The sequence below is a fragment of the Pholcus phalangioides genome, unplaced genomic scaffold, assembly GCF_987345545.1.
Source record: "Pholcus phalangioides strain wild (caught in Gottingen) unplaced genomic scaffold, Ppha-v1.0 ptg000015l_1, whole genome shotgun sequence".
Classification (NCBI taxonomy): domain Eukaryota; kingdom Metazoa; phylum Arthropoda; class Arachnida; order Araneae; family Pholcidae; genus Pholcus; species Pholcus phalangioides.
Genome location: NW_028301608.1, coordinates 93,347,053 through 93,361,943, shown reverse-complemented (window position 1 = coordinate 93,361,943; position 14,891 = coordinate 93,347,053). Strand labels below are relative to the sequence as shown.

The window sequence follows — 14,891 nt, the reverse complement described above, 5'->3', positions numbered from 1 at the left end:
CAACTAGTGGAATTTAAATCTACAATCTAGTAAGAGACAAATGCAAGAATCTTTAAGAAACCATCCTATACAACTCTGAAGTGTGTAATGTGAAAGGTTCGATCAGCATAGCAAACTCAGTTCTGTAGCAGAGTCTACGCCAACAGGGTGTTTTATCGTCAACAGTTCATTATCAAAGTTCATTTTTTGAACAATAAATCCTTTAAAAGAAATGAGAAGACTGTTTTATGAGAGAGGTTTGGTAAATAGTGTACTCTAACTGACCCAGCAATCAATTGAATAGTCTGCGGTTTTGTAATAATCACACAATATTGAGAAAGATATGCAGTGAACAAAAACCATTGTTACGCCCTAGCAGTTCAGGAGGGCACATTGAACATTCATTGTAAAAAAATCAAATACATCAGTTTTTTAAAATTTTTTTTAAACTTCACTAGTGCTTTATTTTGAGACACCCTGTACATTGAATTCAACAACTGAAGTCTAGACTTTTTATGGAGTGTTTTTGAAGACTACTACTACTAGACCATACATGCATATCGTACACATTCTTGAGCAGAATTTCTCATGCATTGGAACATGTCAAAATGTGTTGTACGAGTGTATGCGTAGCCCCATGTTGTCAAACTCATGCTTGTTTTGTGTTCTCACTGGTGCTGTTTTCAAATACTGCACTTCGACAAAAAAAATATATATATATATGTTCTGAAACATATGTTCAAATTAATAACTAAGTGGGAAAACAAAACAGCTCCACCTTACTTATGAATTGTGCCATTTCATCTGCAAACTGTGCGTACAACATGACAAATCATTATTACATATTAGGAAATTTCTGAAAACTCATTATACTTCACCTCAACACTAATCAAATTTTGCATCTCTTAGATGTCTTCAAGAAAAAGTATTCATCTGGAAGACAGGCAGCGCTTCTCATATAAAAAGCACTTGTGTCTCTGATATCATGAATATGTTAGAGCTACATATATCTTGTACATTTTAGCATTCACAGATTCATCATAAGTTCCCCATAGGAATCTTTAGAAGTAGTAGAGGCAAAATTATAGTTTAGTTATAGCAATGAGTTTGTTCTCTGTACATATTTTCAATGACAAAATATTTTTCACCAATGTATGAATTGTAGAAAATTGTAGAATTTTGAAGCATAAATTATAGATCTTGAACCTATGAAGGTTGGAATTTTAAATAGGTGACAGATAATCCTCTCGCCTTCACAAAAACATCCATAGTAAATCGTTCTTATGCATCGATTTTGTTTTCACATTGAAAATTACTACATGTTTTGTTTATATATTGAATATTAGGTGCTACAGTTTGTGCTGCAAGGTAATATAAATAATGCCAGGTCTCTATTGAAGTTACATAAGTCAAAAAACAGGGAAGATTTCTTAAGTATGGATGAGCTGCTTCGGAAAATGCCTACATATTATGTAAGTGAAGGATGAATGCTATCCATTCCTTTGTGCTGTCCTCTTTTTTTCTTTTTTGTATCACATCTTACTTTGAAATGTAAAAATTGTTTTTCTTCTTATAATTTAGTCAGGAACAAATATGTCATGGAATGAATTTCAGATGAGATGGCGTCACTGGCAGGAAGAATGTAAGAATCGCCTGTCTCAAGGTGAATTTTCTGGTATTGAACAGTTGGAAGAGATAGGCCAGGTATATATAGAAATCACATCTGATATAAAACAGCATTATTCTGTATAAACTTTTTGTATAGATATCCATATTTTTTTACTTATAGATTCTGTGTGGTAGTAAAGAAGCACTTTCAGCTAAAAGGTAAATCTTGAACATCTTTTGCATCATCAGTTTTTCTCTCTAAAAATTCTGATTCTTACATAATTTTAATGGCTGTAAACCTTCCATTTTAACAGACTAATAGGGAGTGAAAAGGAATGTTTGTTAATATATAATTTTTTTAAACATAAAAATTAGTAGTATGCTGCAACTTCATCAAAGTTAATAATGATAATGAAATAAATTTACAATATTCATAGATGTATAAAATTCTTTATATTGTCAAATTTCTCTTTCTTTTCAATGAAGTGTGCAGTTAATACCATTATGTTCATTACAATCAGGAATTTGGAAATTAACACTTTAATCATAAAAATTTATGAGTATATACCCAGAACTGCCAACTTTCCAGATTTAGGCTGGCAATGCCAGATATTCATATTGCTGGGTTTTATTGCCATTAACAGAAATAAATACACACTCAGGAAAATGAAGAAAAAAATTGTTTGCTGTTTTTCTGCCACTGTTCCTCTTCTGCAGAAAGTGATCCCCCCCCCACCCCCATTTACATGGAGAAGCACAATAGAAATATTTTGACATGAATAAAATGAATGTGATTGACTGGGCAGAGGCTGTGAATAATCCACAAGAGCTAAAAATTTACTATTAAAGCTGCAACTATATTATGGAAAGTTAAATAAGTTTTAATGTTTAATTTTTTTTCTTGTTTCTTGTGCAATACCCTTATATTATATATTCTTTTAAACTTCCAGCTATCTTTGCAACACGTGGTATCATTTACTTGTCTCTGTACTGCTTTATTCAGATCCTTGCATACCTGTCAATGTTTTGGGTCAGTTGGCAAAAGTGAGCATACATTTAACTAGTTTACTAGCTATACAAATAACTAGTTTTTCATTAGTTGATTTGCTCTATAAATAATTTTTGACATGTTTTGTTGTTTCATTACTGAATTTTTCTTTTTATATACTATTTTTGCTTTAGATTTGACCGATTCATCCTATAGTTTTACCCATAATTCTAAATTGAAAATATGTAAATCCTGTTTCTAGTAACAAATTTCAACCCTGCATTAAAAATCTGTAAGGTATTATTGATTATTCAATAATATGCTGAAGTTATGAAAATTGACATGGTAAGACTGACAATAACCATGTACGCTAAGTCAAATTATTGTAGGTCAGGTATAATTTTGCATATGAATATTAGTTAATAGCAGGAATAAAATTTGTGTGGAAAAAACAGTGTTTTGTAAAAATTGCAATAAGAATTTTTTTTTTTTTTTAAGGATGGCTTTATGAAATCTAAGTTACCTTGTGGCTGCAATCGACCCTTAAAAATGTCTATAATCCCTTGAATCTGTGCAAATGAACTTTATGTGTAGTACTCTTTCAATGTTTTCATGAAACCTTAGTTTTGTGGGCTGGACAAGTAATTTCGATTGGTTAGTTGAAACTAATTGTTTCAGACTGGTTGAATTGTCATTGATGAGCATCGCATCAAACAATTTTTTTACTACTAGTAAAAAATGTTTGATTTCAGGTATGAAACCGTGGCCAACAGTCTGCAAAAATGGCAGATGTCATACAAGCTCCGGGATTCCATTTCTAGATCACTGCAAAGTTTTCATCTTTAACAACTTCTCTGGCTTATATTGTTTTTAAAAATTAGCTCAGTTTTGTTAAATATGGTATTCTGATGAGCAAAGCAATTCTTATTTGATTACAACTTGATCATTATCAATTCCACGGTTATCCTGTGATTCCCCCCCCCCCCGAAAGTCTCTTTACATAGATAAGAAATCAATCAGGCCTATAATATTTGAAATTAGCCTGCAACTCTTTTAGAATGTTTTTTAAGTAGTCCCTCTTTTTGCCACATTTGAAAATATGTGAATGTCTTGTATAAAATGTGAATGAATTGTTGATATGACAAATTTTTATGTCATTAGAAACTATATACAGTGAAACGTGTGAGAGATGGAATGGCAAGACTGAAATAATATTCCAGTTTTAGACAGATTCTTGTTTCATAAAACTTGCAAACCAAAGCACTAATTATCGAACAGACTACTATATTTTGATTCTGTTTGAGACAGGTTTCACTGTATGAAGCTTTAAAAATCATGTATGGGTTATAGATAACATCACAAAAAGAAAAAAAAATCAGCCCATTCAGACCATTAATTCTAATAATTTCCACTTGATCCTGCTTATAATGTTCCCTCTTAGTATGACTTACTTCCATAGTCCCAACTCTTAACTAATTCTCATCAAGTTTCCCGATTACAATGTTTTTCCTGACAATTTCACAAAGAATGTTAGAAGTGGGATTCACTGTATATTATATTCATAATTTTCAAGTTTTGTTTTTTGAAAAATATCTTTTTGAAGTTGCACACAATTGCAGCACATGATCAAAATATTCTTTATCTTAAGTGAGATGAAAATAAGTTACGCATTCCTATTACTGATTGATTGATTTCTTTTACTTTTAAAGAGTTATAGCGCCAATGTGACAGCAGAGTCAGAACTATCTCATCTTGACCTCATTATCTTGGATGCTATGGAGCTTGATGTAGTTAGTCTCCTGAAAAAGTGCAGGTAGGTTTTCAAAATGATCTGATTGGCCTTGAAAATTATCTGATTTTTTTCTTAGTCTGAACAGATTTAAAAATAAAAATTGAATAATTTTCTTGTGCCATTGTTTACTATATTTTGGCTTTAACACTATTTTTAAGTTAATGAGATGGATCCATGAATGTGCTTAATTATAAATAGTTCTGTTGGGAGCTTGAAAGCTTTTGAAAGATATTACAAATTGAAATAGGCTGTTAGGCCCAGATTGATAAGACACCTGTCTATTGCACAGAAACATGTTCAGAACTGCTGCCGAGTTCAATTCCAGTAATTGTTGAAATCTTCTCTAACACACTTTTCTGCAACAGAAACAGTGACAAGATGGCATCCAAACACATTGATACTATAGGAAGTTCCATGCAGAGGGGTTAACATATCAAACCCTTTGTGAGGAATGTGAAAAAATGAATAAAAATTTAATGTTACCATTCAGAATCTACAATAAGCTGTAGGTCTCTGTTCAATTTGTCCTTGTGAGTAAAAAATGACAGCAGTGCTACTAAAATGATCAAATAGGTATATAGAAATCGAAATAGTTTTTGTTGATGCTGATGGAAAAACTAGTGAGACACACACATTGTTATTTACATAATGTATTAAAACTTATCCTTTAAACTACTTGATGCTTACACATGGTTGTTACCAAATCTGTACTGCCAGAATTGAGAATATATATTTATTTATTCCTAAAATTTTTAAGTTATTTTGTAAATAAGTTCACGAAAAAAGTTTTTCTTTTCCCATTTACTCTAGCAAATTCAATGATGGTAGATGGTTTGTTGCACATATGACAGATTTATTATATCGTGGAAATTACCTGAATTCGTCCTCTTCAAGGTAAATATTTAGCCTGTAAAAAAATTTGTAATGTGAAGAGTGAACATAATTCTTTTCTATAGCGTATTGTGATGAAATCTTTTTTTCTAGTGATAACGTATTTTTGAAAATGATTAAACTGAGGCTTCTCACTTGGGTAGTACTGATTTTTTTTTTTTTATGTATTGTGATCATATCATTTGCTTCAATACTGCAACTGGATAACTGAAACATTGCTGATATTTATGTTAAAAAAACGAAGCACACATCTTGGTATGTGTTTCAATATGCTACAACCATTATGCAAGCCAAGCAGAATTATTTTTGTTTGTTTCAATAGCAGATAATGCTGTGAATACAGGAACATCATGGGCCCTCAGGCCAAGTGATTTTTCTGAGGCCCTACCTGACAAATTTACATGCTTACTTGAAATTTTCAATCATATCTAATTTTTGTGAGGCTCTTGGGCCGTGCCAGGGTGGGCCCATGTGTTAATATGGCACTGGCTGCATATACCTTTCATGTTATGTGTTAGTGTTCAAACACATTTTTCTCATACCATCTAAAATTGAGTTACCCAGTTGTATGTAGTATTCAGTCACTGATATAAGTTCTAACTAATCAAATTTGGCTTATTTGAGATAATTAAGGATATTGTGTAGTTTTTTTTTCACTTTTAGTGTATGATTTATTTTTTTCAATCTGCAAGAAGAGGGGGAAAATCTTTTTTTATTGTAAATTGGCTTGAGTTTAAAATGACATTTATCTGTAAAAAATACTCAAAACAATTTAAAATAATATTCTTAAATGCATAATTTCTCATGAAGTTGATAAATTTTTTTTGTATTGAACCCTTACTTGGTAACATTGTCAAAATTTTTTACAAGAAAACTCATATTTATTTTTTATATAATTTCCATAACTTGCATATTAACAAGTTGCATAATCGTTACTGAAAATAAGTTATTGTACTATGAGTTTACTGTTTCGAGTCAGTGTTACTGGGTAATGAAGACTTGATCACTTTTTAGAAGATGCTTATGAGTAACACATTTTCTTATATATTTTATGTGCAGTCATCTAAATTCCATGAGAGAGTGGTTTTTGGTTAATTATGCAGCATTCCTCATGATTCATAATAGGTACGAGCCATTTTTTATTCATATTTGCTTGAATTTATATTAATGTAATAATTAGTATAATTACCTTGAGGGAAAAGCTATTATAGAAAATGTATCTTGAAGCAAACTTCCAGAATAATGATGTTCTCTTTAATTGGTGCTACTTCCCTGCAGTATTATTACTCGTATGAAAATCAACTAGTATGGTATTTTCTATGTCAAATAAAAGTAGTTTTTTGTTCATAAAAATTTGATACAGCAATTAGTGTGACAACTGCTGTTAGTTTTGACTTATTAAAAGTAAATTCTTTTAAAAGTAAACTAAATTTCTTTTTTCTGTAATATATTTCAAACTCAAAAGTCAATGTTTCCCAGTTCAAGCATTTTTAATTGCTATTTTTTGCATTTAACTTGGATTTCTTCAAGTTTGAGACACTTGCAATGCTAGTTACCACTGCATTTTACAATAAATGTTGTATGAATCACTTCTAATTTTATGATGTTTTAATAATATTGAATACTGAAGTTGAATGTATTGTTTAAATTTTGATTGTAGTTTATGGCAAATTGGACCAGATTATTTAGACCAGTGTGAGGAACACGGAAGGTATGGGTGCTTATTGCTTTTATATTTCTCGATTTTTTTTAAATGTGGTGTTTTTTGAATACTGTAGTCTCACCAATTATGTAGAAAGTCGAATGAATTTGTGTTGAAAGGGCCTTTGTATATATGTGAAACACCATTTTCTCTTCAAATAATCAAAATGCTTACTGGGTTTTTTTACACATCTGTAAGCCAGTTTATATGTGATGAACTTTATTTCATTTTCCACTTAACCCTTTCAACGTATTAAATTAAACATTTTTGTTTTAAATAATTGTTTTAATTAAACATTTTCTATCTTATAAAATCAAACTTGGTTAATTTGAAGTCCAAAATAACTAGGAAAAAGTTTGAATTATCCAATTAATCTATCCTGGATCAAAAAATCATCTGTAAAATGACTACAAATTATGACTTAATCATCAGCATTCACATAATATGATAATTATCAATTATTAATATTTAATCAGTTACAAAACTGTTTTCCCAATTTTAATTTTACAATTGTAATTAATCTTAACTGCTACATTATTCCACTGCTCTGGAATCTCAGCATCATTGCAGAATTTCTTGACCATTTTCAGCACCTGATTTATAGAAATAGTTCATGATCATTCATTGCAAAACTGTTTCCCAAATTTTGCTTTTCATTATTATTCATGCCATCAAAGAAATATACTTTCATCAACGTATTGCAATGTGAACTTCCCGATACTTTCCATACTCTTAATGACGACAAAGAGATTCAGATTTGTATGTTACACCTTGATTCGTAGGTTGAAAAGCATAATCAGTATTAAGTCTTGATGCACTCCAGTTGAACAATGTTTAAATGGGCATTAAATTATCAAAAAGAAGTAGCGAAAAACAGCATTTTGACACTTGTTTTAGTAGCCTTTTAAAATTTGTTGTTAGATAACTTTATCGAGAAAAGCAGTCTAGCAAAATTTTTCCAAACTAAATTTGCTCATACAAAAATTATGATTTTTCCCCTCCAACTTTGAATTATCCAAAAAGTTTGAATTAAACAAAAAATTTTAACATTAAATTAGACAGAAAACTCAAGGGAGTTTGTAAAAGTTTGACTTATCCAAAATTCAAATTAACCAAGTTTTACTGTACAAGCACAGAAAAACATTGATTTGTGTTAACTAAACTAATCAGTTTCATGGTTCTATGAGTGAAAATTATCAATATTGCATTTTCTCATGGAAAATTCATGTATGTGAGCTGTATTGACACAAGATTTACTCCCATTAACTTTATTGTGGTTTTTTTTTCTTTGAATTACAGGGATTTCTTGGAGTTGTGGCTTCAGAGAATTCCACTTGATTCAGATGTGAAAGCTGGCAAAGTCTTACACTTGGCAGAAAAACGGAAAATGACAGAATTAGGTAAGTGGCTGAAAAGACTACTTAAAGGCTCATCTGCTGTAGGTGTCATTAGACATTTTTGATGCAGAGTTATGAACGTCAAGAATTCAGAAGAAAAAATTTTCTCTGACAAGCAATGCTATCTTATGAGTGCTATTTATGTTATGAGCTTAATGAAAGTTTTCCCCCAGAATATATATAGTGTGAAAGTCAGTTATAATGAGAGCTAACAATCAGAAGGAAAGTTTTCATTATAACCGACAAATTTGCTGTTGTTGCTTGTTGAAAATTGCTGTTTTATGTTCATTAAAATGTCTTTTAGATCATTTTGTTTTAATATTAACAAATGAACAGAACTCTAGTTATGAAATTAATTTTTTGGTCTCACAGCTTATTCGCGAAGATATTTTTGTGGAGAATTTCTTATTCTCAAAACTAATTTAGTCAACTAACCAAACAATTAAAATTTTCAATTAATATACCACTGCTTACTTCTACAACTGTGTGGATCATTAAAATTTTTCTGTTGATCAGAAAGATTTTTTTTGTTCAGTCATTCGGAAACGAAACAATTTTGAACTATTACTTCTGATTACATGGCCAAGAGGCCATGGAACCAGAATACAACTATCGCATACCAAGTGAATAGTGGGGAAGCCCAAAAATAAGAGGGTTAAAAAATTTGACTTTTCTGTATCCATTATTTGTTATAAGTATCTCGTAATAAGTACTATATCTTATAAGTATCTAGAAAAATTACAGCATTAAAAATATTTTATACACACATAATGTAATAAAAAGATTTCATTGGTAATTATAGCATTAATTATTTTACATTTATTTCATGAGCATTGTTTTTGATACTCAATCTTCAGTTTAAATTTTTTTTCCAGTCAAGTCTGTCTGTCGTATTATGACAATTAGAGCCATTGAGAATGAAATGTTTGGAACTGCTCTGAGTTGGGTTGTCCAGTCAAAGGTACCATTGAAAATTTTTTATTCAACCAAGCTTTTATCATGTGCTTTTTTACCCTCAGTTTGGTATAGTGGATCTGACAGGTACATCAAGTAGGAACAGAATTTCAAGATATTAATGCTAACCGATCTACCATTTAAAAAAGAATCTCCATTAATTTGGAATTTTCTGAAAAAAAAAAAAGCTTCTAAAAATTTGGCATTGTGCTCTTTTTCCTTTTTCTCAAACCCTGATACCTAAGACACACACTATATGAGATGGAAACTTGTCTTGAATGGAACAGAAAAATATTCTAGTGAATAATTATGTTTTTCAATTATGTGAAACCTCTAAGACGGAAACTATCTAATGCAGAAATGGAAGGCATGTTCAGTCAATTTCTAGATGAACAAAACCTGCTGAAACGGAAAGAATTTTTGGTCAAGTGCAAGTTTTTGTCCTTTGGATGGAAGAAAGTAAAGTCATACTGATACCCTGATTGTTGTGAGCTTTGGCATGAGTTAGGTCCGACTGTCCATGTATAGTCCTGTTCAGTGCACATAGGCTTCAAGTAAAGATTGAGATATTCGTTGCCTTTGTAGTCTAGTGGTCTAGGGTGTTCACCTGGAAAGTGAAAGGACGTGGGTTTGATTCCTCACAAGGGCAGTTGAATTTTCTTTCTTTCCTAAAAATATATCTTCCCATCAGCCAGCTGCTAAAACCCCCCTTCGTATGGATAGCGGAGAGTGACATCATCTTCGGGTACTGATACCCCATTTTTTAAGAAACTCTTATACTTCTTGGAAAAACGATAAATGCTTATTACTTATTACCTATCTGAACTGGTTCTGAAAGTAAGGGGTTGGGTGGAAGCTGATTTACTATTCAAAATTTAGTAAAAGCCTGTTTTAGTGTGTCATTTATGATGTAAATAGTGACTTTTGTTAGAAAACACCCCAGTTTCTTAGTAAAATGTTGATAATGTCCATTTAAACCATTATTTAAATGTCCAGTTTTATGTCCATTGTTTTAATGTCCAGTTTTATGTCCATTGTTTTAATGTCCAGTTTGGGAGAAGAACAGGCAAAGGAGACAATTATTGTTCTTAGTTCAGCGATACTGTATTTTAACATTTCATTCAATGTGATGGTGACCACAGCTGCAAGAAACATCTTGGATTTAAGCACAGAAATGGAAGCCGTAGAAGCAAAATTTAAGTTCTACAGAGATGTAGAATCTTTCTCTCGTAAACGTTATCAGTTGTTGATCTCATTGTCACTATTTTTAAAATGGTACACAATTTCGCAATATTTTATTTCCAATATTAAAAAAAATTGTATTTTTGACGTAAGTAAGTGTTCATTATATTGCTATTCAGGAGGATGCTTTATATTCAAAGTTTAACTATTACCACATTGAATGTGAAATTTCAAATGCATAGTAATTTGAAACAGCAAACATGAAAAAAATCAAAATAATAATATGCATGTCTCATATTCATTGGTTTATAATAGTTAGGGTGATATACTCAAAATTTAAGTTTCACAAAACGACAAAAATAAATCACTGCATTTATTTTTGTGTGTGCTTTATATAAAACAGAAACCTGTCAGGAATGTATTTTGTATAAAAGATATTTTATTTTGTTTATGCATGTGAAATTTTTCATTATTATGGACGATTTTAATTATTTAATTGCAGGATGTCAAGTTTGCCACAGAACTTGCAAACAGGTATTCTCTTAACAATTTAAATAGATTTTGAATTGCCTATTTTTAACACATAATAACATTCTTCATACCCCAGGCAGTCTATATCACATTAACTTGCATTAGATACCCTAGAACAGCGGTTCTCAACCGGTGCTCCGCGGAGCCCTTGTGGCTCCGTGTGGACCTCCCAAAGGCTCCGCGTTGACTCATGGAAAATAAAATGAATCGGTAAATTTAATAGATAAGTAAATAAGAGAGGCATACAAGGTTCTGCCATGAAAATTATGTACAAAAAAGGGCTCTTTGAATCAAACAGGGCTCCATCACAGAAATTATATACTGGAAAGGGCTCCGCAAGTCAAAAAAGGTTGAGAACCGCTGCCCTAGAACATATACTTATCAACATTCACCATAACTGCTGTGATCCTGTTTAACACTCTCAGCAGCAATTATGAGATATCTTGCCTAACCCTAACCTGTCAACTATCCAGATTTAGGCAGGAGACTCCGGATTTGTTAACATTTCTCCGGATTTTTTGGCAGAAAATTAGATTTTACGCGATCTTTCACGTTGTCGCAATGTCAATGACTGCCTTTGTCGTTAGGAAAAACACCCATAGAGGACAGCCACGGTCATTTCCATCGATCAACTAGAAAAAAAAGTCTTGGTGACCTCATTTAAGCAACTGGCAAAGACGTGACTTTGTTTACATAGCATATATCGGCAATCATTTATCAGGGGTATGACCTTGGTTGCTGAAATTCCTGTATAATCGTTATTGTATTCCATTAACAGCCGTTCGGTAAACACAAGTTTTTTCATTAGCAGCTTTGTATGTTGAAGTTTTTTAAATTGTTTCCTCCGATTAAATTTCTTCAGAAAGAAAATATAAAACTTTAAGCTATGTAAAGCTAAATATAAAGCTTTTAAGAGTTTGTATACCCATGATTATCAATCACTGATAGCATCCATGAAAGGAAACACTTATGTTTTATGAACATTATGTAGATGCGATTTCTCTATTCTGCATGGAAAGACTGACATGGAACTATATTCTGCTCAGGGGCAATGCTGAGCCTGCCGGGGGGGGGGGGGGGGGAGGGGAAAGAAATGGAACTTTTTCTTAATTGATTAAAAAAATTTTTTTTTTGTGAATAATTTTTGGGTCAATAAAGAAGGTCTAGAACCATTTGAGTTGGGTACCCTTATGCATATACCTTATCTTAATTTGATTGAATGTTAAAACTGTGTGTGTGTATATATATATTTGTATTTTCAGGTGGATCAAAGAATATACAGAAACCGGAAAATTTCGATGTTTTGAGGTTTTGAAAAATCTTAGCATTAGCATGCTTGTGAGTGATGAATTGACATTCTTAGGTAAGAATCATATTTATTAATTATTTTTTCATCATTAGAAGCGCTGCGTTTCAAATAGAAATACAGTAAAAGTCTGTTACAACAACAGTTCACAATCAGAAGAAAAATTGTCATTATAATAGATTTCTTGTTATAAATTTTTTTTTTGCACTGTAAAAACATAAATGGGAAAAAAACAAATTTAATAAATTTACCTTTTTTTTTTAATATTTTATTTTGAACTACAGTAGACTCTTGGTAATCCAGCACGTGCCAGATTAATGGAAGTCAATTGAAAAAGCTCATTTAAATAATATAAACTTGTGGGATATGACATTTTTCTCATTCATGTTTGAAGAAAACCGGCCTTAAAATGCTAAATAATTGGACGGGCCAGATTAGCGCATGCTGGATTATTGAGAGTCTACTGTATTTTTGATGAAATATGTATCTAGACTTAACTGCTTATGCACACACAGAGTTAACCGTTATACACAATGCTAAATGTATAACAAAATTTTGCACTTTGTGAAATGCAGCAGTTTTTGCAAATGGAGTATGTGTTGCCCTATAAAAATTTCCAATAACATTTAAGGCAGAGAAAATGATTAACCTCTGTTTAGTTTTGGAAGATTCTAAGAAAAGGGCTGGGGGGGGGGGGGAGAGGGATTTTTCAAGGGAAATAAGAACAGTATCAAAACCAGAGGCCATGCCCTACCAACCTTACTTGTCGATAAAACGATGTGTTTTTCCACCTCCTCCTATGTGGGATATGACATAATAGATTTCTTATATATGTAGAATTATATAATATATGTAGAATACAAGAAGATTATTAAGAAGAAGACTTATTAATTAAGAAGACTTATATTTATATGTAGAATACAAGAAGATAGGATGCAGCACGTGGTCCTCTTATCTATGGGGAGGTACTGACATGCTCCATTTATACCTGTGAATAGAGTGAAGAGTTTAAAAAAAGGGCCACTCTCGTCCATTTTATGTGTAATTCTTAAAGAACGGGAAAGGAAAACATGCTTTTCGGGAATTTCTGTTAACTTTATCGCAAATATGTTCTGATTTTTGTTCATAAATGACTTTATAAGCAGATTTTTTTTTTATCTTTAGCAGTTGGTACTTTAATATTTAATAATTCCTTGTGAATTACTAGTAATAATGAGATTCTCGTTATAAGACGTTCACTGTATGTACTGTTGGAATGACTTAGTGACAGGTTCTTTTTCCCCCTGCAGGAAAATACTGTGAATTCCATAAACTATATCAAGAAAGAGATTTCAAAGCAGCGGCTAGATTGCTTGTGACGTTGCTGTCATCAGGACTTGTTCCACAGCCGTGAGTAATTTCGATATGGATTAAACATTATACACTGATGCATTTCAACACTCACCTTTTACAGTAAAAATTAATTCATGATATATAAACATGAAAATCACCCTGATTTTTAATACCACCTCTGACAATAAAGTTCGGTGAATAGTCCTGTAACATGTAGATGAAATGTTAACGAAAGCTACCTTACTGGCCTTCAAAATAGTCACCTCCCATTACTATGCACCGCTGACATCTCCTATACATGTCCTGGAAACTTTGCAAGAAGTCTTCTTTTGGGATGGAGTTCAAAAGCCTCGTCACGTTTCGTTGGATATCAGGAATATCTTCAAATCTCTTTCCTTTCAAAGCGAGTTTGAGTCGTGGGAATAGGAAGAAGTCTGGAGGATTGAGATCTGGCGAGTATGGTGGTTGTTCAATTTGCACCACCCCCTTTTTTGCCAGGAACTGTTTGACGATATTGGCTGTGTGAGGGCGAGCATTGTCGTCCAAGAACAAGAAACCATGAACCTTGTTGTGCGTACTGAGGTCGTACCCTGCGTAGACGTTTCATGAAACGGGTCAAAATTTCAATGTACCTTGCAGCATTCATCGTCGTTCCCTCAGGTAGAAATTCCTTGTGGATAATGCTTTGACTATCAAAAAAGGTGATTAGCATCGTTTTGATGCATGATTTTTCTGCCCTGACCTTTTTCCGACGAGGTGATGCAGGAGAACGCCATTCCATGCTTTGCCATTTCATTTCAGGGTCGTACCTGAGACATCAGGACTCATCCTCAGTGACAATCTTTTGTTCATTCAGCTTCCTGTTCTCAGTTAAGAACCAACGCACTAAACAAGCACTTTGTAAAACAAGTCTTTCATGGAACACAAACGACGCTCAACTGAACAACGGTGGCGGCAGATGGTCAACACCTGCAGCTACGCATGTGCAGCATTTTGCTTCGCCAGTGTTGCCAGATCGGCCATTCTGACTTCATTCACCGATCTTTATTGTCAGAGGTTGTATCTATATGCATTAGATCGGGGTGCCATCAACTTGCAATGCCAATTGTGGCTTGCTGATCATTTTTAGGAAATAGCTGAAAATATTAGAAGATAAATATAAAAGAAATTTAAAACCTGCATTTCACTACCAATAATGCTGTGCTTTTGATATATTACAAAGGCTACTT

General features: G+C 32.4%; 1 protein-coding gene across 1 annotated transcript in view; it reads left to right on the top strand.

Annotated features, from left to right (window-relative positions):
* Nup75 (nuclear pore complex protein Nup75) overlaps nt 1–14,891 on the top strand; it is a 38,955-nt gene that overhangs the window by 20,644 nt on the left and 3,420 nt on the right. The window contains exons 9-21 of the mRNA XM_089244805.1: nt 1,326–1,451; nt 1,561–1,683; nt 1,769–1,806; nt 2,538–2,631; nt 4,285–4,388; nt 5,178–5,261; nt 6,318–6,383; nt 6,919–6,969; nt 8,260–8,360; nt 9,233–9,318; nt 10,996–11,027; nt 12,287–12,387; nt 13,620–13,719. Coding sequence (XP_089100931.1) covers nt 1,326–1,451; nt 1,561–1,683; nt 1,769–1,806; nt 2,538–2,631; nt 4,285–4,388; nt 5,178–5,261; nt 6,318–6,383; nt 6,919–6,969; nt 8,260–8,360; nt 9,233–9,318; nt 10,996–11,027; nt 12,287–12,387; nt 13,620–13,719 — 1,106 coding nt within the window. The remainder of the gene's footprint in view (nt 1–1,325; nt 1,452–1,560; nt 1,684–1,768; nt 1,807–2,537; nt 2,632–4,284; nt 4,389–5,177; nt 5,262–6,317; nt 6,384–6,918; nt 6,970–8,259; nt 8,361–9,232; nt 9,319–10,995; nt 11,028–12,286; nt 12,388–13,619; nt 13,720–14,891) is intronic.